Source organism: Dermacentor silvarum, chromosome 1 (assembly GCF_013339745.2).
Source record: "Dermacentor silvarum isolate Dsil-2018 chromosome 1, BIME_Dsil_1.4, whole genome shotgun sequence".
Lineage (NCBI taxonomy): Eukaryota > Metazoa > Arthropoda > Arachnida > Ixodida > Ixodidae > Dermacentor > Dermacentor silvarum.
Genome location: NC_051154.1, coordinates 144165352 through 144185801, shown reverse-complemented (window position 1 = coordinate 144185801; position 20450 = coordinate 144165352). Strand labels below are relative to the sequence as shown.

Below are 20450 nucleotides of genomic sequence, written 5' to 3'. Positions count from 1 at the left end.
TCGTCTGAAAGCAGGTTTGCAGACTGGCATCCTCACTTTGTGCCTTTTTAAGGTCTTCCTTGGTCACGCCACTCTTCTCAAGGCTAGTCCTTGGCATATTCGTACCCTTCGGGCCTTTAGCAAAGGCGAGAACGTCCTCCTCCTGCCAGTCAAATGGTTCTGAAAACTGTATTTGATATAGACCCGTGGTACCTTTACTTCAGGAAACTTCCATGTAGAATCCGGATCACCCAGTTCACAAGTAATGTTCCCCAGAACTACATCATAAATAGGTGATTCCATACACTTCGCCAGCGTCTCTCCCATAAAATAAGGTGATGACAATGTGACGCGGGCCTCGGGGAGAACGTGGGTTGTTCCATCAAGAAGTACCACGGACCGTTGCTCGCTAGTGAAAGCTTCCTAGGGAACCAGGCTATGGCGTACCATGACGGTATAGCTGCCTGTGTCCTACAGAACTGAAACTCTGTATACATTTAACAATCCCCCTGTCACAGGCATATTACTGGGATGATTATTTTCCTTGTATCTGTCATGTATTGTGCTGACCAGATCTTTGTGACGAGTCCGTGAATCACTTTCGTCTCCTGGCACCCCTCCGGCCAGCACATGTTCGACTTCGGCTATTTCAGGCATAGGTTTGGATATGGGTGGGGCGTTATCTACCAAACAAGATGTTTGATCCTGCCTCGACCCTTTCTCTGGGTACTGTTTGGCCTCATGACCATGTTGACGGCATTCGGGGCAAAATGTTTTTGTTTTCGCCCGACAGTTTCGAGCTGTATGTCCTGCCTTACCACACAAAAAGCATCTCGAAGTTGTATCCCCACCATCCTGGCCAATTTTCTGGCTTGGAGTGTTATTCATTTCTGAATCTTCTTTAAAGTGATACAAGTTTCTTTGTTGCTGGGCGTCCATAAATTTATCGGCTGCTTTTGTAGCAGCACACAGGGTATGGCAATCCCGCTCGCAGAGAAACGTCACAAGTTTTTTATTGCAGTTAGATAGGAACTGTTCCATGATGACCAACTCGGCCGGGCCCTGGAACGTTTGAGGGGCCTCTGATAGTTCTATCCACCTATCAAAGTAGCCTCTAATCCTAGCTACATGCTGCGTAGCTGTCTCTCCGTTCTGAGGCTTGAAGGTGCGAAAACGTTCATGATAACCTTCTGCCGTGAAGCGAAAACGCTGCAGCAAAGCTATTTTGACTTTCTCATACTCTAAACACTCTTGCGGAGACAGTCTCCCATACACCTTCAATGCTTTCCCCATGAGGCACATGCTCAATGCAATGGCCCAGTGCGATTTATCCCAGCCTTGGCTGGTGGCGACGCACTCAAATATTTCGAGGTAAGCGTCCAAATTGTCTCGGGCATCCTCAGACGGGGGAGAAACTTGCGCGGATTTATCGTTTGTGAATGAACCGCTTGTGCAGTTTCAGGGGATTCTCCCACCAGTGGTCTGTCCCCTCGGGCTGCGTCCATTTCAGTGAGCTTAATGCGTAGCTGAAGGCTGCGTTCCTCCACTTCTGCTTGAGCTCGTTCAGATGTCGCACGCTCGGCAGCAAGCCATTTACGCTCCTTATTGGCCTCACACTCCACTGCCCTCTCATCTCGATGACGCTTTTCTGCATCCAGTATCCACTCTCTCAGTTGCGATCTCCAAGCAGCGGCAAACATTACCTTGGTTCTGTCCAGCTACGAAGCATTTTCATGTTTTTAAATCTTGGTGCATGATAGTTGGGACACCCTGTATATTCATATCCGTAGCTCCATATCCATATATCCATAGCTTCTGTAATTTTTCACAAGCAGAAAAATAACACTTGAGAGGGGTGTCAAGGAGAGATCTCCTTGGCAAGGCGAAACAATCTCCCCCATGCAGTTTACTGCATGCTTGAAAGAAATGGTGTTATCTGCCTGCTCATAACCTGTTTCTGGTATTCTCACAGGGATTTATAAGACTTAATAATAGGGTGAAACAGATGCTTATATAATTTAAAATGATGTCTTTATAAATGACAAAGTTTTAATATGGTTTGCAGTCTTTGGACATTATGACAAGTTACACTATCATCTAAATAGAATGTCCAAACCATCTGACAAAGGGGACTTGCATTTAGTCATCCCTTTTATTTTTGTAGTGCATTCACATGGAAACATAAAATCATGTGGAATATATTCTGAATGTTTTTTTTTTTTTTTCCCCATTATGCGGCAGAATACATATTTGGGCTGTCCGAAGGTTTTGCTACATCTGGTATAATGCATAACGTCTCAGCCTCCTACAGAGGCAAGTGGATTTGGCTAATGCTATTCAATATATAGTCCATACCTATAACCAAGCACCTCTCAGCGATTCTGCAATGCTTGTATCCCAATGATATCAGTGAAAAAAAGAAAATAACAATGCTATCACTGGATTTGTGTCACATTCATTCTAAGGAATGGAATGCAAATAAATGAATACAGAGTCTAATGTGCATTTCAGGACACCTCTAAGTAGTTTGAGTGTACCAAGTTAAAAGAGAGCGATGCCACCACTGACATTGCACTGAGGGAAGACCTGGTACAGATGTTTGGACGAAGGTCAATTGGAAAGGTGGTCATTGAGCAACACTCTGCATTAAAATGGAACAGGTTTAGGTGGTTACTAGGCTAGAAATGGCTGCTTATTGGCAGAGTGCCGTGTAGAATCTTCGAGGGTGTACAGCGCAACGATAACAACAGGGACAAGAAAAGGAGACACGGGCGAGCGCTTTTGTCTCTGTTGTTACCATTGCGCTGTACACGCTCGGAGATGCCTCACCAACTAGCCCAAGCAACCACTTTGCTGTGAAGAATGTTCTGCACAAGTAGCGAGAACAGGGTGAGTTGGAATATGTTCATGATTTGTCAACCCAACAAGAGACAGAGATGAAAAAGAAGAGATGATCACAGGTCCTGTCTATCAACTGAAGCTTTAATGCAAACATGTGGCCAATATATACAATGTGGATTGCACCAAAGTTGGAAAAACAAAAACTAAAACCAATACCTTATACAACAGCACCACACACATCATGTCTGATTAAACCTGATTTAAGAAGTTCACAGGACGAATTCATCCTGTGTTTGGGCGATTGTATATATTGGCCTCGTGTTTCCATTAAAGCTAAAGTTGACAGACAGCACCTGTGATCGCCACTTCTTTTTCACCTTTGTCTGTTGCTGTGTTGACAGATCATGAAGAATGTTCACCAGATCCCACTTACATATGTTTTTGTGGAGGAAATGATGCCTTTTGATAACTTTGTTCCTTGTGACTTGCAGTTGACTATGGAAATTCATGCTTTTACACCTCACATATTGATCGAAGGCTCAAGCTCCCTCCATCAAGCCATTTTCAAGGTGAGTTACTAAATCTTATATGTAGATGCTTGTACAATGAACACTGTGGCTAGGTGAAATGGTTGCATTGCAATGTTTTATGCCATGTTTTGTTTAGTAAATTATTACATGTTCTCAATGGCAAACAATATTGGACTCACTGTTGTCATTTTTTGTTGTCTTGTGAACACCTTTTTCCACAGAGAGGGTCTATGAAAGCTTTTTGACCACAAGTTTTTTAACTTGGTTAGAATATTCCACTTGTCTGGGCAGTGGGCCTGTTTTTATGTGTGAGTGCCTCTAGCATCTAAGGAGCATGAATGTTCTAGCATTTGACTGATATATGTTCTTCTCAGAACTCGTTTTTTTCCTGCATTGCTGAAAAACTTGCTGCTGAGGTTTTAGAAAATATAGCAAGTCCTCAAATTATATTTTATTTTTAGAGAAGGCATTAACGCTGTGTATATGCGGGGCTCTTCGTTTTTGGGTTTGATGTTCTTTAACATTCGAGGGGGGGGGGGGGGTAGAAATCAGATTTTGGTTCTTTGGAAGTCCAAAGTTTACAAATCCAAATCCAAAGTCCTTTCTGGTAACTTTCACAAATGATTACCACAGGCAATGGCCTCCTTTTCGACATAAATGGTTTATTTAAACGACAAAAATCACTGCCAGGAACATATTAATGACAAACAGAGCGGCTCGCAAGTCACGTGATGAACTTATTTAGACAAATCCAAACCCCACTATCAAACCCCACTATCACTAAACACACACACACACACACACACACACACACACACACACACACACACACACACACACACACACACACACACACACATGTTCTTCGCAATCTTTTGTTTACTTTGTTCTCTGCACATATTTTACCAAAGGAGAAGAAAGCACAAATCGTCATACATACGGGCATGCTTTGTGATGCATTTTCTTATTTACAAGCTCTTGTTGACATGCATGCAGATTTTGAGCATTTCTCTGTCCATCCTAGACCTGTGGGGTCTGTTGTCCTGTTTTATTGCTACGCTCCATATGTCCTTGCAACAAAATTAATGGAATGCCAACTAGCCCAATCTACCATCCTTCTTTGAACATACCTTAGCAAAATAAATGTCCTCTCAACGTTGCAGCTACCAATTGCAATGCAAAATAATGTCAGCGCTGCATTCGCTTTCTAGCGCATCACCGCCGTTAACATGTGTGTGACATGTGGAACCTGCAATGTGATGCACCATTGTCGTATTCATGTAATGCTCGTAATGCCATTCACCAATGTAAATTTGATCAACTGACGAGCTTGTAAATGAGAAACTACTGCTTTCACTTACTTATATGGTGCACCATGACAATGACATTATTGGGCAACAAGCTTTTGTTCACTCAAGGTCACTAGGCACTGAATATTTTATAAATGCTGGCTTTTGCTTGAGTGTCGAGCGAAAAGGAAGAATATATCATTTTACTGCATAAATAATATTAATATATCTTGATCACTTGCACTCACAAGTTGGGTGGCGTTCACTGGTTTTGTAATGCCTGCATTTATTCTTGCCCTTCACAAAAGGGCGAAACTTCGGGGAGAAATCGGGTTTAACCCGATTTTCATAAAACCTGTCCGGAGTGAAAAAATCAGGAATTGTCGAGTTTTACCTGAGAATGAAGGACTCTATATGTATGACACAGTGAAAATTTTTATAATCTGCTACACTAGACAAACATAATTGTCTGCTCCATTTTTTCATTAAATTGTCATGAAGGGATGCTCTTTGTTATGAAAGTTTTCTGGGATTAAAAGCATTCCCTCAACAATGTGTTGACTTAGTTCTTTCCCATCTTATCACCACTCCCACTTGTACATATCTTTACTCTCCAATAGCAAAATGTATTCTGTAGAAGTCTTCAAATAGTGAAATTACTGAATCAGGTACTGAATATTTTCTCTTTTCTAAACAAACTGAAATGTATTAAGATTGTGTGAAGTTCATTTGTTAAAAAAAAAAAAGAAAAAAGGCTTATTTACATTATTTAGTACATGCTCGTAATGCCATTCACCAATGTAAGTTTGGTCAACTGAGGAGCTTGTAAATGAGAAACTACTGCTTTCACTTATCTGGTGCACCATGACAATGACATTATTGAAACAAGGGAATGGCACATCACCAGATGTACATACAGTGTTGCATTTTTCGAAAGAGAAAAGTGTGATGCTGAAGCACAGCACATGCAAATATAGACAGTGGCTATGGTGTTCTGCTGCTGAGCATAAGGTTTCAGGTTCAATTCCTGGCCACGGTCGCCGCATTTCAGTGGGGGCAAGATAAAAAAATGTTTGTGTACTTAGATTTAGGTGCACATTAAAGAACCCCAGGCAGGTGAAATTAATTTGCAGCCCTCCACTAGTGTCTCTCATAACCCCAGTGATGCTTTGGGACATTAAATCCCACTAATCAACCAGTAGGTCAATCAATCAATCTATCAATCAATCAGTCAATCAAATGCAGTGATACTGGTTGAAAAGTAAATTGCTCTGCCTAAATCGAGACAATGAATTTGCATATAGGCTGCCTAAAACTCATGCTATTGAATATCACCATTCCGTGCACGGAGGAAGACGAAGGTGGATGCTCACATGTTGGCCTAGCTAGGCTTGGACAGTGACGCTCGCCATGTTTAGACAGTTTCACACTATTCACCAATAAAGCCTTTTTCCTTCAAAGTGTGGGGAGACGTGATGGTGTTTGGTTGCCCACATTTATTTATGCACTATCACAGACACTGTTGCTCTTGCCGCCGTTTTTGCCGTCTTGTCGCCGTTATACTCTCGCGCTCAGCTCAAACGTGTGGAGCAGCCGAGGTGCAACATCGTCGTCGTCGTCGAGACGCTGACGGCTCGCCATAGGGCCCCCCCTCAAGCGAGGTAGCCAGTGTGCAAAGGAGCAATCTCTATGAGCAGCTGGTAGGTTCTGCTGTTGCGAAGTGCGTTCGTCTGGTGTTTGTGGATGACCTTTCGTCTTCAGGAACGGCGTCGGTGTCGAGGAAGGCCGGCTTTATGCGGTCAACGGAGACACTGTCTTCGCGTCCATTAAGAAGCAGGACAAAATGCTTCGGGCAACGCTTGACGACTTTAAAGGGCCCGTCGTGAGGCGGCTGCAGTGGTGGTCTGACTGCATCGTGCCGTATTAATACGTGTGTACAATTGCGGAGAGCACGACTGGTGAAAGATGGGCGTGAGTGTTGATGCGGCAGAATAGGAGACACGTTTCTCATGGCATTCCCGAGGTGGCTGGCATAATCGGCAACGTCCAGTGGTGGTATAGGTGACGCCTCGAAAAACTGGCCAGGAAGCCTTAAGGTCGTGCCAAAAACGAGCTCAGCTGAGGAGCAGGACGCGTCCGTACGTATCATGCTGCGAAGGGCGAGGAGGACGAGTGGTAGTCGCTCCGTCCAGGGTATCAGTGATCGTGAGGCCATGAGCCAGGCTTTGAGTTGGCGGTGAAATCGCTCAACCATGCCGTTTGACATCGGGTGGTAGGCCGTCGTCTTGATGTGGTTGACACCAAGCATCCAGGACAAAGTGCGGAAGAGTGCGGAGTCAAATTGGACGACCTCTATCTGTTGTAATGCTCTTGGGAACTCCGTAACGGCTTATCCACACGGTGATGAGTCCACGGGCAACTGACTCTGCCGTGATGTCGGTGAGCGGTAGTGCCTCAGGCCACCGCGTGAACCGATCAACGTACGTTAACATATACCGGCTGTTGTTCGATGGGTGCAAAGGGCCTACGAGGTCCAGGTGCACGTGACTCAACCGCGAGTCGGGAGGCGTAAAGGTACCCAGTGGGCTCACTGTGTTGCGCTGGACTTTGGTTTGCTGGCATTTGAGGCAAGCACGTGTCCAGCGGCGGACGTCGATGTTCATTCGTGGCCATAGAGATCGCTCTTTGACGAGGCGTTGAGTCGCACATATGCCGGGGTGCGACAAGGAATGCAAGGCGTTGAAGATGCTGCGGCGAAATGGCGCTGGAACGTATGGGCGAGGACGTCCGGTAGAGGTGTCGCAAATGAGTGGAATAGGGCAGCCTGGAAGTTGGACATCTTCGAACTTGAGGGAGTTCTCTTGGACTCGTAGAACTTGAAGGTCACTGTCTTCGCGTTGCGCAGTAGCCATGGCTGCAAAATCAACTGGTGGGCGCTCATCCACCGTTGCATTGATTTCTATTCGGGATAGTGCGTCAGCAACAGGATTGCCTTTGCCACTGATGTGTCGGATATCGCTGGTAAACTCTGATATATAGGCAAGTTGGCGGATCTCACGTGGAGTGTGGGAAGAGTTGGTAGCGGTCGAAAGACACGTGAGCGGCTTGTGGTCAGTGAGGATATGGAATTGCCAACCTTCGAGGAAGTGGCGAAAATGCTTGACAGCCAAATAGGCCACAAGCAGTTCGCGACCGAATGTGCTGTAACGGCACTTGGTCTGTGAGAGCTTCCGGGAGAAGAAAGTGATCGGCTGCCAAACTCCATCGACCAACTGCTGCAGGACTGCTCCAATGGCGACGTCCGAGGCATCCACGGTGAGTGACGTGCTGGCATCGCACTTTGGGTGCGCGAGGAGTGTTGCATTGGCGAGCGCTTCCTTGATGAAACTGAAAGCTGTCTCGGTGTTGCCTGTCCAGGAGATGGAAGCGTTCGGCTTCGTTTGACCGGACAGAAGCGCATGGAGCGGTTGCAAGATAGCAGCGCAGTGGGGAATAAACCGCCGGTAATAGTTGGCAAGCCCGAGGAATTCACGCAGTTTCTTCGTAGTTGTTGGTCGTGGAAACTGTAATATAGCTTACACGCGCGCGGCTGGTGGAGAGATCCCACGGGAATCCACGCGATGGGCAAGGAAGTCCAGTGAAGAAACTCCGAACTCGCTCTTCAGTCTGTTGACGACTAGTCCGTACTTGCGGAGCCGCGTGAAAACCTGACGCAGCTGAAGTTCGTGATCCGCTTCTGAGGTGCTGAAGACGACGATGTCGTCGATGTACACGAAGCAGCACGTAAAACCATGAAGAACCTGGTCCACGAACCGTTGAAAGGTTTGTGCGGCGTTTCGTAGACCAAACGGCATACGTATGTATTCAAACATGCCAAAAGGTGTTATTATGGCAGTCTTCGGTACGTCGGAACGCTCGACAGGTATTTGGTGGTATGCCTTCACTAAGTCGATCTTGCTGAATACGGTGCAACCGTACAGCAATGCCGTGAAGTCCTGGATGTGTGGTATCGCGTAGCGGTCCGGTACCGTCACTTTGTTGAGGGCGCGATAGTCACCGCACGGTCTCCAGTCATCTGATGACTTGGGGACCATGTGTAGCGGTGATGACCAGGCACCAGAAGAGGGGCGGACGTATCCGAGCTCAAGCATATGCTCAAACTCTTGCCTTGCGATCTTGTAACGGTCAGGAGCGAGACGACACCGTGCAAACACCGGCGCTCCTACTGTCAGAATGTGGTGAGTGACATGGTGGCGTCCCGGGTCTTCAAGAGATGGAGCATGGAAGAGATCGGTAAAGTCTTCCAGAAGTGTAGACCACGGCGGAGAGACTTCGGCATGAGCTTGCACGAGGCGCAAAGGTGGTAAACTTGATGTCACACCTTGAGCTGTTAGGTAGGTCTCAGAATCCAGGAGACGGCTATGTCGTAGGTCTACCACAAGCTTAAAATGCCAAAGAAAATCTGCACCGATGATTGGTACTCGCACGTCAGCGACTAATAAAATCCATCGAAACGTGCGTCTCAAGCCAATGTCAAGCGTAACGGACCCTGTGTCCGAAGGTCCTTATGGTTGAACCATTCACAGCAGTGACAGGCGGCGTGGTCTGTCGTCGGCGGTCCTCCGGCGTAGGAGGAGTGACACACACTTCGGCACCTGTGTCGATAAGGTACCGGACTTTCGTGACGCGATCAGTGACGTGGAATAGGCGGCTGTATGGCGGGCCTGAAACACTGGCCGCCGTCAGTGCGTGGCCCGTGCGTTTCCCGTAAACTGGCATGGCTGATTACACTGACGAGCGCGTGCTCCGTATCGGCGGTGGTACCAGCAGACGCTGCGAGGCAGACTTGGTGATCTGTCGCGGCTTTGGTGTCGCTGTCGTGACGCACTGCCTCGGTGGTCTGCTTTGAGCGAGCTGAGTTCATCGGCCAGCTGGTCTACTTTGCGGTTGAGCTCCTCGTTAGCTTGAAGGAGACGGTCCAAGCGGTCGTCGCGGACCGGCGCAAAGAGGGAAGAGTCACGTTGTCTCTCGATTCCAGATATGGCCGGGGTGCCGACATCCATAATTTTGTCGGCCATTTGTGCCAGTGAGTCGAGGGTTTCTGTGGAGGACACGCTCAAGATCATCTGCACCTGCTGTGGCAGTCGCTGTAGGAAGAGCTCCCCCGTAGAATGGATGTGTCCAATGCAGCAGACTGGTCCCCAATCAGATGCCGCATGCGACGCAGAAGCTTCGTGGGCTTTCGGTCACCGAGCTCCTCCGCGGTGAGTAGCTGCTGCAGCCTGCGCTGTTCCGACTCGGTTGTCCGGCGTATAAGCTCTGTTTTAAGAGTGTCGTAGGGTGTGTCAGAAGGCGGAGAGCGCAGAATGTCCCTTACGATGGCGATGACAGCAGGTGGTAAAGCTCCGATAACGTAGTCGTACCTTGCTGTTTGCGATGTTACTCGATGTCGTCGGAAGAGAGGCTCGATGCTCAGAAACCGGAGTTCTGAGTCCGACTGCCAAAACTCCAGTAGCTTGAGAGTACTGACGACAGGTTCGGGTACCGTGGGATTCGGTGTGACGTCGCTGTTGGGTGTGGTGTCCATGATCAGCCGGAATGAACGAGGCTGAAGGTGTTTACCGTGGACACTCGGTGCGTTGGCGAAGGAACGAGCAGGTGACGCGTTGCCGTCGGAAGTCCAGGGTCATCACTTGTGGGAAGACGTGATGGCGTTTGGTTGCCCACATTTATTTATGCACTATCACAGACGCTGTTGCTCTTGCCGCCATTCTTGCCGTCTTGTCGCCGTTCTACTCTCGCGCTCAGCTCGAACGTGTGGAGCAGCCGAGGCGCAACATCGTCGTCGTCGTTGAGACGCTGACGGCTCGCCATAAAAGCATTATTATGGAATGACTGGAAATTATTGAGTAGAAGTTACCTGCTTTGTGCATTGGCTCAAGAACTGGTACCTCTAACTGTACAACAGCCGTGGCTCTCCTGCAGTAAAATCATTCGTAATAGTCATCACTAGCATTGTTCTTTCCCCCTCGAGGCTCCAATAAATGTTGTTATTCCTTGTATTCAAAGAGAAATTAATATTCAACAATTTCGGATAGCGAGCTCTAGAATCGAATGTAAATTGAATAGCAAGGACTATGCAATATGTATTAAAAATTTTGAATATTTGCACACCTCTAGTATTGCGCAAAAATGAGTGAATGTAGTGGTCACCTTCAAGGTCAAAGCTGCACCTGAGCTTGATAATTTTATTACTGATTAAAGCTATACTTCTCTGTTATCTTGTTGTAATCAGACAACTGCAGCTGATTATAATAGGTTGCAAGAACCACAGTCTTGCAAATGACATCTAGCAATGAAATAGCCTGTGCTGTTGCAGTTTTCATAAAAAATAAACTAATTGTGTGCATAGAACTACTTGAGTTTGATGTACATGATTGGCTGTGGAAGCTAGCAGTATAATGTCATTGTCTAGTTTCCTAGCTGTTAGGGTAGTGCATCATTATAACTATTGACGACGGTGGGTCCTCCTATCGAAATGTTGGCCAGCCTTTCTGAGGCACCTCATCCCTTTTTGTAACATTTATACCACAATATGCTATTGTAGTGTTATAATACATTACCCTCAATTGAGTACACTCGTGTGCTCATAATTATAGTGACTTGTTTGATTCTAGCTGTTAATACTTCACATGGAGTTGCTATATGGCCCCTTTGTCTAATTTTTAGTGAGGAAATTGATGAGAATACCTGAGCCACTTGCAGAAGGTGTAAAGGCCAAGTGTCATTCTGCACTGAATTATGTCTCAGGGTATTTAGTGTGTGACATATTCACACCCTAAATATATTGGTTAATTTGTTGTTCACCACACTAAGACTATGGAAACAGAGAAAAAAGAAGAAAGTACATGGGTTGAGTATTGCTCGTTAATTTTTTAAACCAAGTTCATACTGCTACATGAAGGTGTTCAAATAGACAAACACTAATATAAATTGGATAAAAATATTTGAGGCATACCATTTATTTTTCTGTAGCTACAGAAAGAAACTGGGAAAGGAAACACGTTTTAAAACAATTTGATTTACTTATTTGAATACACACAATGCCATTTTAGAAGTACATTCAGCTGGGTGGCTTGTAAACTAGAAAAAAGTACTTGTTGGCTAACACATGAGTAGCTTAAGCAACCAGTGTACAGACTCCAATCATCCAACAATCTTAGTGACCTCCTATATTCAGCCATAATTGGGCATTCGAAGATATCCAATATAACATTCTCAAATAGAATATTTCGATTTGAAATGGAAGTATTTGATTCACATCAAATTCAAGTAATTCAAATTTCTAATATTCACACATCCCTGCTTCAGTGTAAATATTCTGCACACTAGTGTTTTGCTGTTGTATTTTTTCTTCTTCTTCTTAACTCTCGATCACTGAGTGTTTCAATGAAAAAATGCTATGGTGATAGTATAATATGTAGCTGAGGTATTTTTGTGAATTTAGAAAGATAGTATTTTTTTTATTATGCTGAAAAAAAAGAAGGCATGCAGGTTTTATAACTTGATTTGAGTGCTGCTCTGGATGCACTTTCGTGTTCATTATCCTTTCCGCTGTACAAATTTCTCCTACAAATGCGGAAAAATAGGTCACCTTGATAATTTCTGTCCTTCCTTCCTTTCTTTAGTGTTTATTATATCCATGCATGTTGTCTGTCCGACCCCTCACTTGCTTATATACGTTTTGCTGCTTCCTTTGGTCTCCCTGTAGTGTGCTCTTGGCACAGCTCCCAGAGCAACTAGCCGCCGTCTGTTTTTAGCTCTCATCCCATTTTCTGCGTAGTGACCTTCTTTTGAGCTGTGTTGTTGAGTGCTGCCACATCATTCTCAGTGTCTCTGGCAACAGCAATCCAGTTGGGACCCACGACTTGGGAGGCAGCTGCAGCATTTGCACAACGTTAGCTGAGGTCAAGTGCAGCACTTGCACCAAGACACGTCAAATGTTCTTTTGAAGCTCCTGTTCTGCACTTTTGTTGGAGGAAATGGACATTTCAGCGTGATGGTGCTTTTGCAAGGACACATTAGTTCAGTTAGTGCATAGAATGCACTATTTTTCCATATGCGGCAGCTGTGCAACTATGTGATTGTGAGTGGAAGATTGTGTGGTGATCATCTAAGGAGCGGTGCATGGTGCAATGACTCTTGGGTGCATATCATTAATGGCAGTGTCCTTGTGACCTTCCATCTGAGTACTGAAGACGGATACATGTAAAAAGGTCAGAAGAATTTTGCAGAGCACTGCTGACATTGCCAGGCCTCCACTTTATTGTGGCACTTTCTTAATCCTCAGGTGCTGAGGAAATTTAGGAATGTGCTGCTGCAAGTTGTGATCAAAGCGTGGTTTTCATCGAGTAAGCAGACTATATATAAATCAAGATCTTCCCCCTACAAGCCTCCTAAAAGAAGTTGCTTGAAGCATGTTTTGGTTACGGCAGCACATTTTTCCGCTGGCTGAAAGCTTTCAGGACAGGGAGAGAAGCCCTGGGGCAGAGTCATTTCGGTCAGCACTTTCAGATGGTGCAGAGTCATTCTACTCTGCACTGTCTGATCATAGAAGCAGTGTCTACTATGATGCAGAGTCATCAGACCTTAATTCTTCTGATTCTGACTCCAGATATGCTGATGTAGATGAGGAGCCCTGTCCAGAAGAGATGCCAGCAGTTGTGACTGAATTTGAGGAAGCTGTCACCAAAGAGAGCACACTTGATGAAGCTTATGAAAGCTTTAGCTATGGAAAGTTATTTGAAGATGTGTATGGGACTGTTGTTCATAGACCACCACTACTGAAATGTCAGCAAAAGCGTCAAGACAACAAAAATGAGAAGCAGCCACCACGAAGGTGGCGTCCACTCCCTCGGATTCCTGTAAAATCAGATTTGCCACAAGAGAATTTAGTAACATGGGCCAGCAGTGAAGTGCCAGCTCATCATGAGTTGCTGCCTACAGAGTCAAGTTGTTACATGAACCAAGAGCAAGATGGGCAAGAAATGAATGATGATGAACTTGGAAATGAAATGCAAGAAGAGAGTATTCCATCTTCATTTTTTTACCTTGAGCAAGCAGCTGAGGAATTTGCAGAGTTTATTGTAGAAGAAGCAAAACACGACGCTTGCAGATCTTTAGCAAAGACCTCTACATTAGGAAACAAAAAAATAATGGCAAAGCTTGGCTTGGATAACTTGTCAAATGATGGTGCTTGTAAAACTCATGTGCTGGATCATTCTGTGATTCATGCCAGTGATACTACTTTACATCCAGTGACATCAGAGGACCGGGATATTCTTGATGCTTTCAACAGGCAGTTTGAACCTTGCTTTGATTCAGAAGAAGAACCTGACAGTCAAGCATTTGAAAATGCCTCAGAGGAAGAGGCTGACTGCATGGAATATGCAGACTTAGATGAAAAGGGACTTTTGAATAGGAATGCCCTGCTTGGCACATTTAAGCGATTTCCGCAGCCTGCATTAGACAGCAATCATGAGCACTCGTTTTCAGATAGCTCACGAACTGGTCGAAGTTCAAGACATCGCCCTACGTCAGTTCTACCTACAACTAGTTCAGCTAGTGAGCTCACTGATAAATACTGGAGACGTTACAGTTCAGATACAGCTGATACTGCTGCAGCACAGTACAAGAGACTTGACTCAGTGGAGAAAAATTTTCTGAGCAGTGATCCAGACATTAGTAAATATTCACATTTAAACCTTTCAAATGGTCATGCAGATAGCACTATGATCTCTGTACCAGATACAACTGCAAATGTTTCTAGCTATGTTGAACCTGTAGAGGAAGAACCTGATTCTTTAAAAGATTCAAATGCACATGTGCAAGCTCGATGCCTCCCTGTGACATATTCCAACAGGTTACTTGCGGAAGGCCCGTCAGAGTTGTACCCATCATGCGAACTTTTTCATGAAAACAGAAGTAGTGTGTTTTCTTCAGCACAAGAAAATGACAGTGCCCTGTTGAATGAGCAGCCAAAACCATCACATCATTCTCCTCGCCACAGTAATGCAACACCACCTTCTCTGCTGGAGGAGCAGCCAAAACCACCACCTCGCTCTCCTCGCCACAGTAATGTGCCACCTCCTTCTCTATTGGAAGAGCCACCAAAACCACCACCTCGCTCCCCTCGCCACAGTAATATAACACCACCTTCCCAGTATCTGCAGATTTCACCTGAAGCTGCTGATGTGCATCAAGGCTCTCCCTTGAAAGGGAACGCGCAGGTTGACCATCAAGTTGATCCAGAAAGTGGCCTATGCGTAAAAAATCGTTTGGAAGTACCTGCAAGGCGCAGAAGGGCCCCACTGGGACTTCAGGCATCTGAAGGCATTCTCCTAGATGGCAATGCTCCACAAAAAGAAACCAGTATGTGTGCAGTTGGCCATCAATGTTCAGAGGACAGTGATACTTTCACTAAGCAGGGTGGTAAGGAAGAACTAGTTGGCCAAGATAGGCCTCAGACATTTGGAGAAGAATTTCAGCATGGAGAAATGTGTTATGAAAGTGACGAGGACAGCAGTCTGTCATCTTGCGAAGATTCTGGGACTGATGAAGAGACTTCAACAAAAGAAATTCGAAAACAGTCAACATTTCACGGCTCAAAGCATGATGAGGAACCTCCCACAAAAGAAATTTTGAGGCTTCCTTTTTCTTTATCAGAATTGTCAAGACATCTATTTGAAGATGACTCCCCTTTGGATGTCGTCTCCTTCAATGTTGTTGAGAACTGTGATTTTCTTAACGATTCTTGCTCCGGGAGTGCACCATACATGATGAAACTTGGACCTAACGATGACCTTTCAGCATTTTTAGTTGACCCAGGCACAAATGAGCATCCTGAGGTGCATGACAGTGATATTGACAGTGTATTTGAAGACACTACATTTGAACCGTTTTATGATTGTAACTTAGACAGTGTTCATTCTGGTTGTCTGCCTTCGACTGAAAATCATGCAAAGTGTGATGAAGATGTCGAAAATCGGCAGTCATTAGGAAGCCAGCAAGACTTGACAAAATCAGTTTTTGATGTTCCCACACGTCCACTGAGAAAACGGGCTTACCCTTCACTCAAAAACAAAGAGTCACCAGTGAGCAGCATGGATGTACAGTTACAAGATAATATAGAGCCAGAACTTACGTGCAGTGACACAGCTTCATCAGAGGAAATGGCTAGCATGGTGACAGCAAATATTCCTTGTGTTTCACAAGGCACTGACGCGTCACATATACAGCACATGGGAGAGAGTCAGAACAGTATGTACATGAGAGTAGTGACATCTCAAGAGCACAGTGTTTTAGAAGCTGATGTTCATGGCCAGGCCGACACATTTGAGGCAGAGGCGAGTGGCAACGAGAGGAATGCTGCTGCTGCTGCTGCTGCTACTACTTTATCAGGCTCTGTTGCCTCCTCACCTCTGCCAACTTCCTGCTCTTATCAGGCAGTTCCCCAGGCAGGGGTTGAGTGTGATAAGCTGCCACGCCTGGAAAACACAAGTGGAGATAGCTTCTTTGGAAGAGCTTCAGTGAATGCAGACTGTTCATATGGCAGCACGTTTCAAAAGTGTGTGAAGGAAGAAAGTGACAAAATGGTGATGCAGGAGGTGAAACTTATTGAAGAAGCGCCTCTAGAACTACTTAAAGATGCCGTCTTCGAAGAGTACACTGGTAAGCCTAGTCATTCTCATCCAGCAGATCGATTACAGAACTTTGCCTTTGCATCACTTCCTCATTCATTATTGTTTTCTGTTTTTTGCATTGTTCAAAAAGCCGTGAATTTTAATGTTTATGTGTCAGCACAAATTTTTTGTTCCATGTTAGCTGTACAGACAACATAACACCACAGTGTTTGGATTATTATTGTTAAATTTATGAGCTTACAACTTATTTGTTATCTTGAACCATGACTAGTCTTGTTTCAAAGGATGTTTTTAAACACATCCTTTATTAGCCCAACAGTGACAGAAAGTTATCTACTGCATTTTGTAAAAATTTGCATAGAACCATGCATAATTTCCATGAAATGGGAAAAGAGCAGCTCTTAGCACTTACATAAATACATAGAGCATTGAAACCATCATTGTAGAATGCAAAAATGACACCCCCCTACTGCATGTAAGGGGGTGTCATTTCTTTAAGAGTTTATGTAGAGCCATATACAGTTTTAATGAAATGGGAATATAGCAGCCCTTAGTACTTACATAAACACATTTAGCAATGAGATCACTATTCTGGAATGCATAAATGATGCCTCCTTACTGTAGACTCTGTGGTCACATATCACAGCTTCACAGGCTGTGCGCTTTTCAGATTGCAATGCAACGACCACTGTAATGCTGACAAGGATTGTTCTCGTGGCCTTTTTATATCACCAGTGAATTGAGTTGAAATTTTTCTTTTTATTCATCTTGGCGTATGTTTCATATATTATGCTACGCTTGTAAGTTAATATAGTGCTATGCATAAGTTATGAGCTTGCATGGCTGGTGCACTTAAATGTTGGTTTCTAGACAGGTGAAATTCTTGGCGTATGTTGTGGCAAGAATTCATCACATACTTAAAGCAGACAGCTGGGCTAATTGGAATATCGACATTTCATGCATTTCCAGCACTTCAAAGAAATGGGGGAAATTAAAAAGAAAGACCAAATGACCATGCCCTACTTGTCCTTTTGTTTTTCCTCTTCTCTTAAGTTTTCCTACTTCTTTCATTTTCTTAAACATATGGTAGCAGCATTATAAACCTACGAGGCCTACAGGACTAGGAAAACCAGTAGGTGGCAGTGTTGTGTTGCTGGACTGTTCATATGGAAATGTTCTTATTAGTGCATGTGGTATTATTAACACATAAATCATTTTCTCTTTGCTGCCAGCTGATTAGTGGTAAATACTGCAGGTCAGCACACTGAGAAAGTTTTTCAGGACCCAGTTTTGAAGACAATGGTTTTTATACTATCAGCCCAGTGTTGAAGACAAGTGTCTTGTGTGCTTCTGAAGTGGTCATCAGCATCATAGTGCCTTAATCAAGCAAAGTGCGGGCACTTGTGAGAGCATTCTACAACACATCAATTTATGCCATCAGGGCCTCATGCAGCTGTTTTGCAGCATGTTTTCTGTTGTAGTTATTCATTGAGACCGAGCTGCCTAATCATTAGATAATTGCATGCATCTTAGCCAGTTCCTACAAAGGCATAAATGTTTTCTGTTCACTAATGTTGCCTCTTGTCAAAGACATTGAGCAAGTTGGCTTCTTCACTGTGCTCATTTCAATTCAAGCTCCCTTTTTATGTTTCTGTAAGCTGACTGAACATAACTTACTGGTTGATATGCTGGTCCTTTGTCTGACTGGAATTACAGAGAGTACAGATGACATTAACACTCTTTATGCTCTGTGTTGATTACACAGTAACTAGTGTGTTTGCTAATAACAGCAATTTACAAACAGATGTTTAGGAATAGTGCTTATACTATCTACACTGGCAGAATTCATCATCCAATATGAAATTTTCAGCTGTTTTAAGACAGTTTTTTATATGTATTCTTGGCTATGTGGCTGCACTGCCCTTTTGTATTTCTCCATCCCACAAACGTGAACTTTCATCTAGTGGCTGTGGTTTTTAAATGAAAAATCTTCTAGACTTTTGTGCGTTATCATGTGGCTGAATTACAAATGATAGCTTGAGTGTGCACATGGTGAGCTTGACAGTTCGCCATCACGTCTGGTTTACTTTCCTTATTTGTCTGCATTTACGAGTTCCTTTGCTTTTGCTCCCAGTCCTTAGCATGCTCTGCTTCACATCTTCTCTCCTGCCATCGTGATGTGAGCCTCTGCATTTCGTGCTCGTAGTCGAGCCCTCTCTTCCTCGCTTAGGACTTCTTGTCGCCTCCTTCTGTTCCCTTTACTGCCTGCAATTTCAATGTCACAGCTCCTCTGTGTATGTGTGAAGAGAGGGAATCAGGAGTGCGATTTTTAATGTGTAAGCATTCTAGGGTTACTTCCCTCTGAAATCTGTCCGTCCGTCCGCCTGTCTGTAATGTGTGACACGATGCACACCATAGGTATACATGGGGTCCTGTGGGGGTATATAAGAGAATGGCTTATGACTATGTATAACTACTGAAGAGGTATGAAGTGTAATTAAGTTTAATCAAAGACTAATACAATTAATTATGATGACATTAAGCCTGAATGAGACTCCTTAAGACTAATGAAGGGTAAGCAAGCCTAATGGAGATTAATTACGATGAAATTACTTTAGTGTAATGACAATTAATTTATGGTAATTAATAATAGTAAGGCTAATTTATATTATTAGTCTAAGCAAGACTAATGAAGGTTACATGTAGCCTAATTTCGCTTGATTAACATTGAATTGATCAAGGCTAACCAGGGTTCATTTAGGGTAATTCAGACGACTTAAGCCTAATTAAGATTAATTATGATTGCATTACTTAAGCCCAATCATGATTAATAAGGGTACGTAATAGAGATTAATTCATATTACATTACTTAACCCTAATTCTAATGAATTATGATTACATTGATTTGAGCCAATAAGATTAATTCTGACTAATTAGGTTCACCAATTAGGTAATTCCAACAGGTCATTGCAATACTTGCAGCACATTGCGTCATCCTCAACACAGTGAGCTGCGGTGTGTGTAACTCGGCCACTCAATCAGTTTTTCGTTCCATGAGTGCAAGATGAGCGACTGTAAAGAATGCTACACACTATCTGACAAGTACCACTAGGGAGTTTCTGCAGTAATTTCTTTTTGCTGATTTTTACAGACTTTGCTGAAGACAAACAGAAACATGGTGGGAGCTCTAGAGTACTGTCACAGAGTGAGTAGCAGTAGACTCTTTTCAGCTGTAGTTCCACTGCTGTGTTCTCAATTCAACACAGACCTGAATCATTTGCTAACACAGCTAGGTCATAGAGCATTACTATCATGTCAGTGATCTAGTTCTACTTAACCTTTCACAGATCATCGGCTTTGACGATTGATGATCTCTGTGGTATATTGTCTGCTTAACTAGCTCCTGAGTATTCCTGTCAGCTTTGCTGCAATCACCTGTGCTCTGTATTTTCTTTTTTTTTTTTCTTTTTCAGTCAAGTGCATTGCATTAATACACCATTAATTAGCACTCTCAGCAGTCTTGTCTAGGCTTACATTTGTAAGCCAATTGTGTAAATAACTTTTACAGCTTTAAATCATCTAGAGGTGACTGCAAAAGTAATCATTTTGTTACGGCCTTATGCTTGTTTCAAATAAAATTTAATGCCACTGGACATTTGTTGATGCCCCACTAATTAAAATGTATATATACTGCAGTTCCAGAACATACTTAATTCTTTATTAGGCATTCGTGATATTAGCAGTGCTGTGGAGATTGTTTCTGCTGCCTATTGAAAAAATGAAGCACACAGCCTAAAAAGACTGAAACCTCCTAACCACTAGTGTAGGCATCCTGGCACTGAAAGGTGTGCATGGCAGGTCTTTGTGAGACCACAACAGTACAGCATTCAATTCCATGCTGTGTACACAAAGCATGTGAGAAAATAAAGTTTCCCAATGGCTGATACAAAGAAAAAAAAAATTTTGGGTCATGTGTTTATTAAAAAAGTGTACCTTTATTATTAAGTGTATCTAACTTTAGGAGATATTAAACCCCTTATTAAATTATATTTGTGCTGTTATTTTTGAAGCACCTTGTGACTATTTTTGGCTTGTTTTCAGTTTCCATA

At 43.9% G+C, this 20450-nt stretch overlaps 1 protein-coding gene and 1 long non-coding RNA gene across 8 annotated transcripts in view; one reads left to right on the top strand and one right to left on the bottom strand.

The window, feature by feature from the left end:
• Window positions 1-15955, bottom strand: part of LOC125940237 (uncharacterized) — a 148665-nt gene extending 132710 nt beyond the window's left edge. Inside the window, exon 1 of the long non-coding RNA XR_007463462.1 lies at window positions 15843-15955. This is a non-coding gene — a long non-coding RNA (uncharacterized LOC125940237). The remainder of the gene's footprint in view (window positions 1-15842) is intronic.
• LOC119436181 (ubiquitin carboxyl-terminal hydrolase CYLD) overlaps window positions 1-20450 on the top strand; it is a 138313-nt gene that overhangs the window by 74893 nt on the left and 42970 nt on the right. For 3 of the 7 annotated variants that reach the window (XM_037702954.2, XM_037702955.2, XM_037702956.2), the window contains 2 exons: window positions 3312-3389; window positions 19493-19546. In XM_037702954.2, the coding sequence (XP_037558882.1) occupies window positions 3312-3389; window positions 19493-19546 (132 nt within the window). Of the gene's footprint in view, window positions 1-3311; window positions 3390-12517; window positions 16370-19492; window positions 19547-20450 lie in introns of those variants that run through there. The other 4 variants (XM_037702953.2, XM_037702952.2, XM_049656052.1 and 1 more) reach the window with 3 other exon arrangements.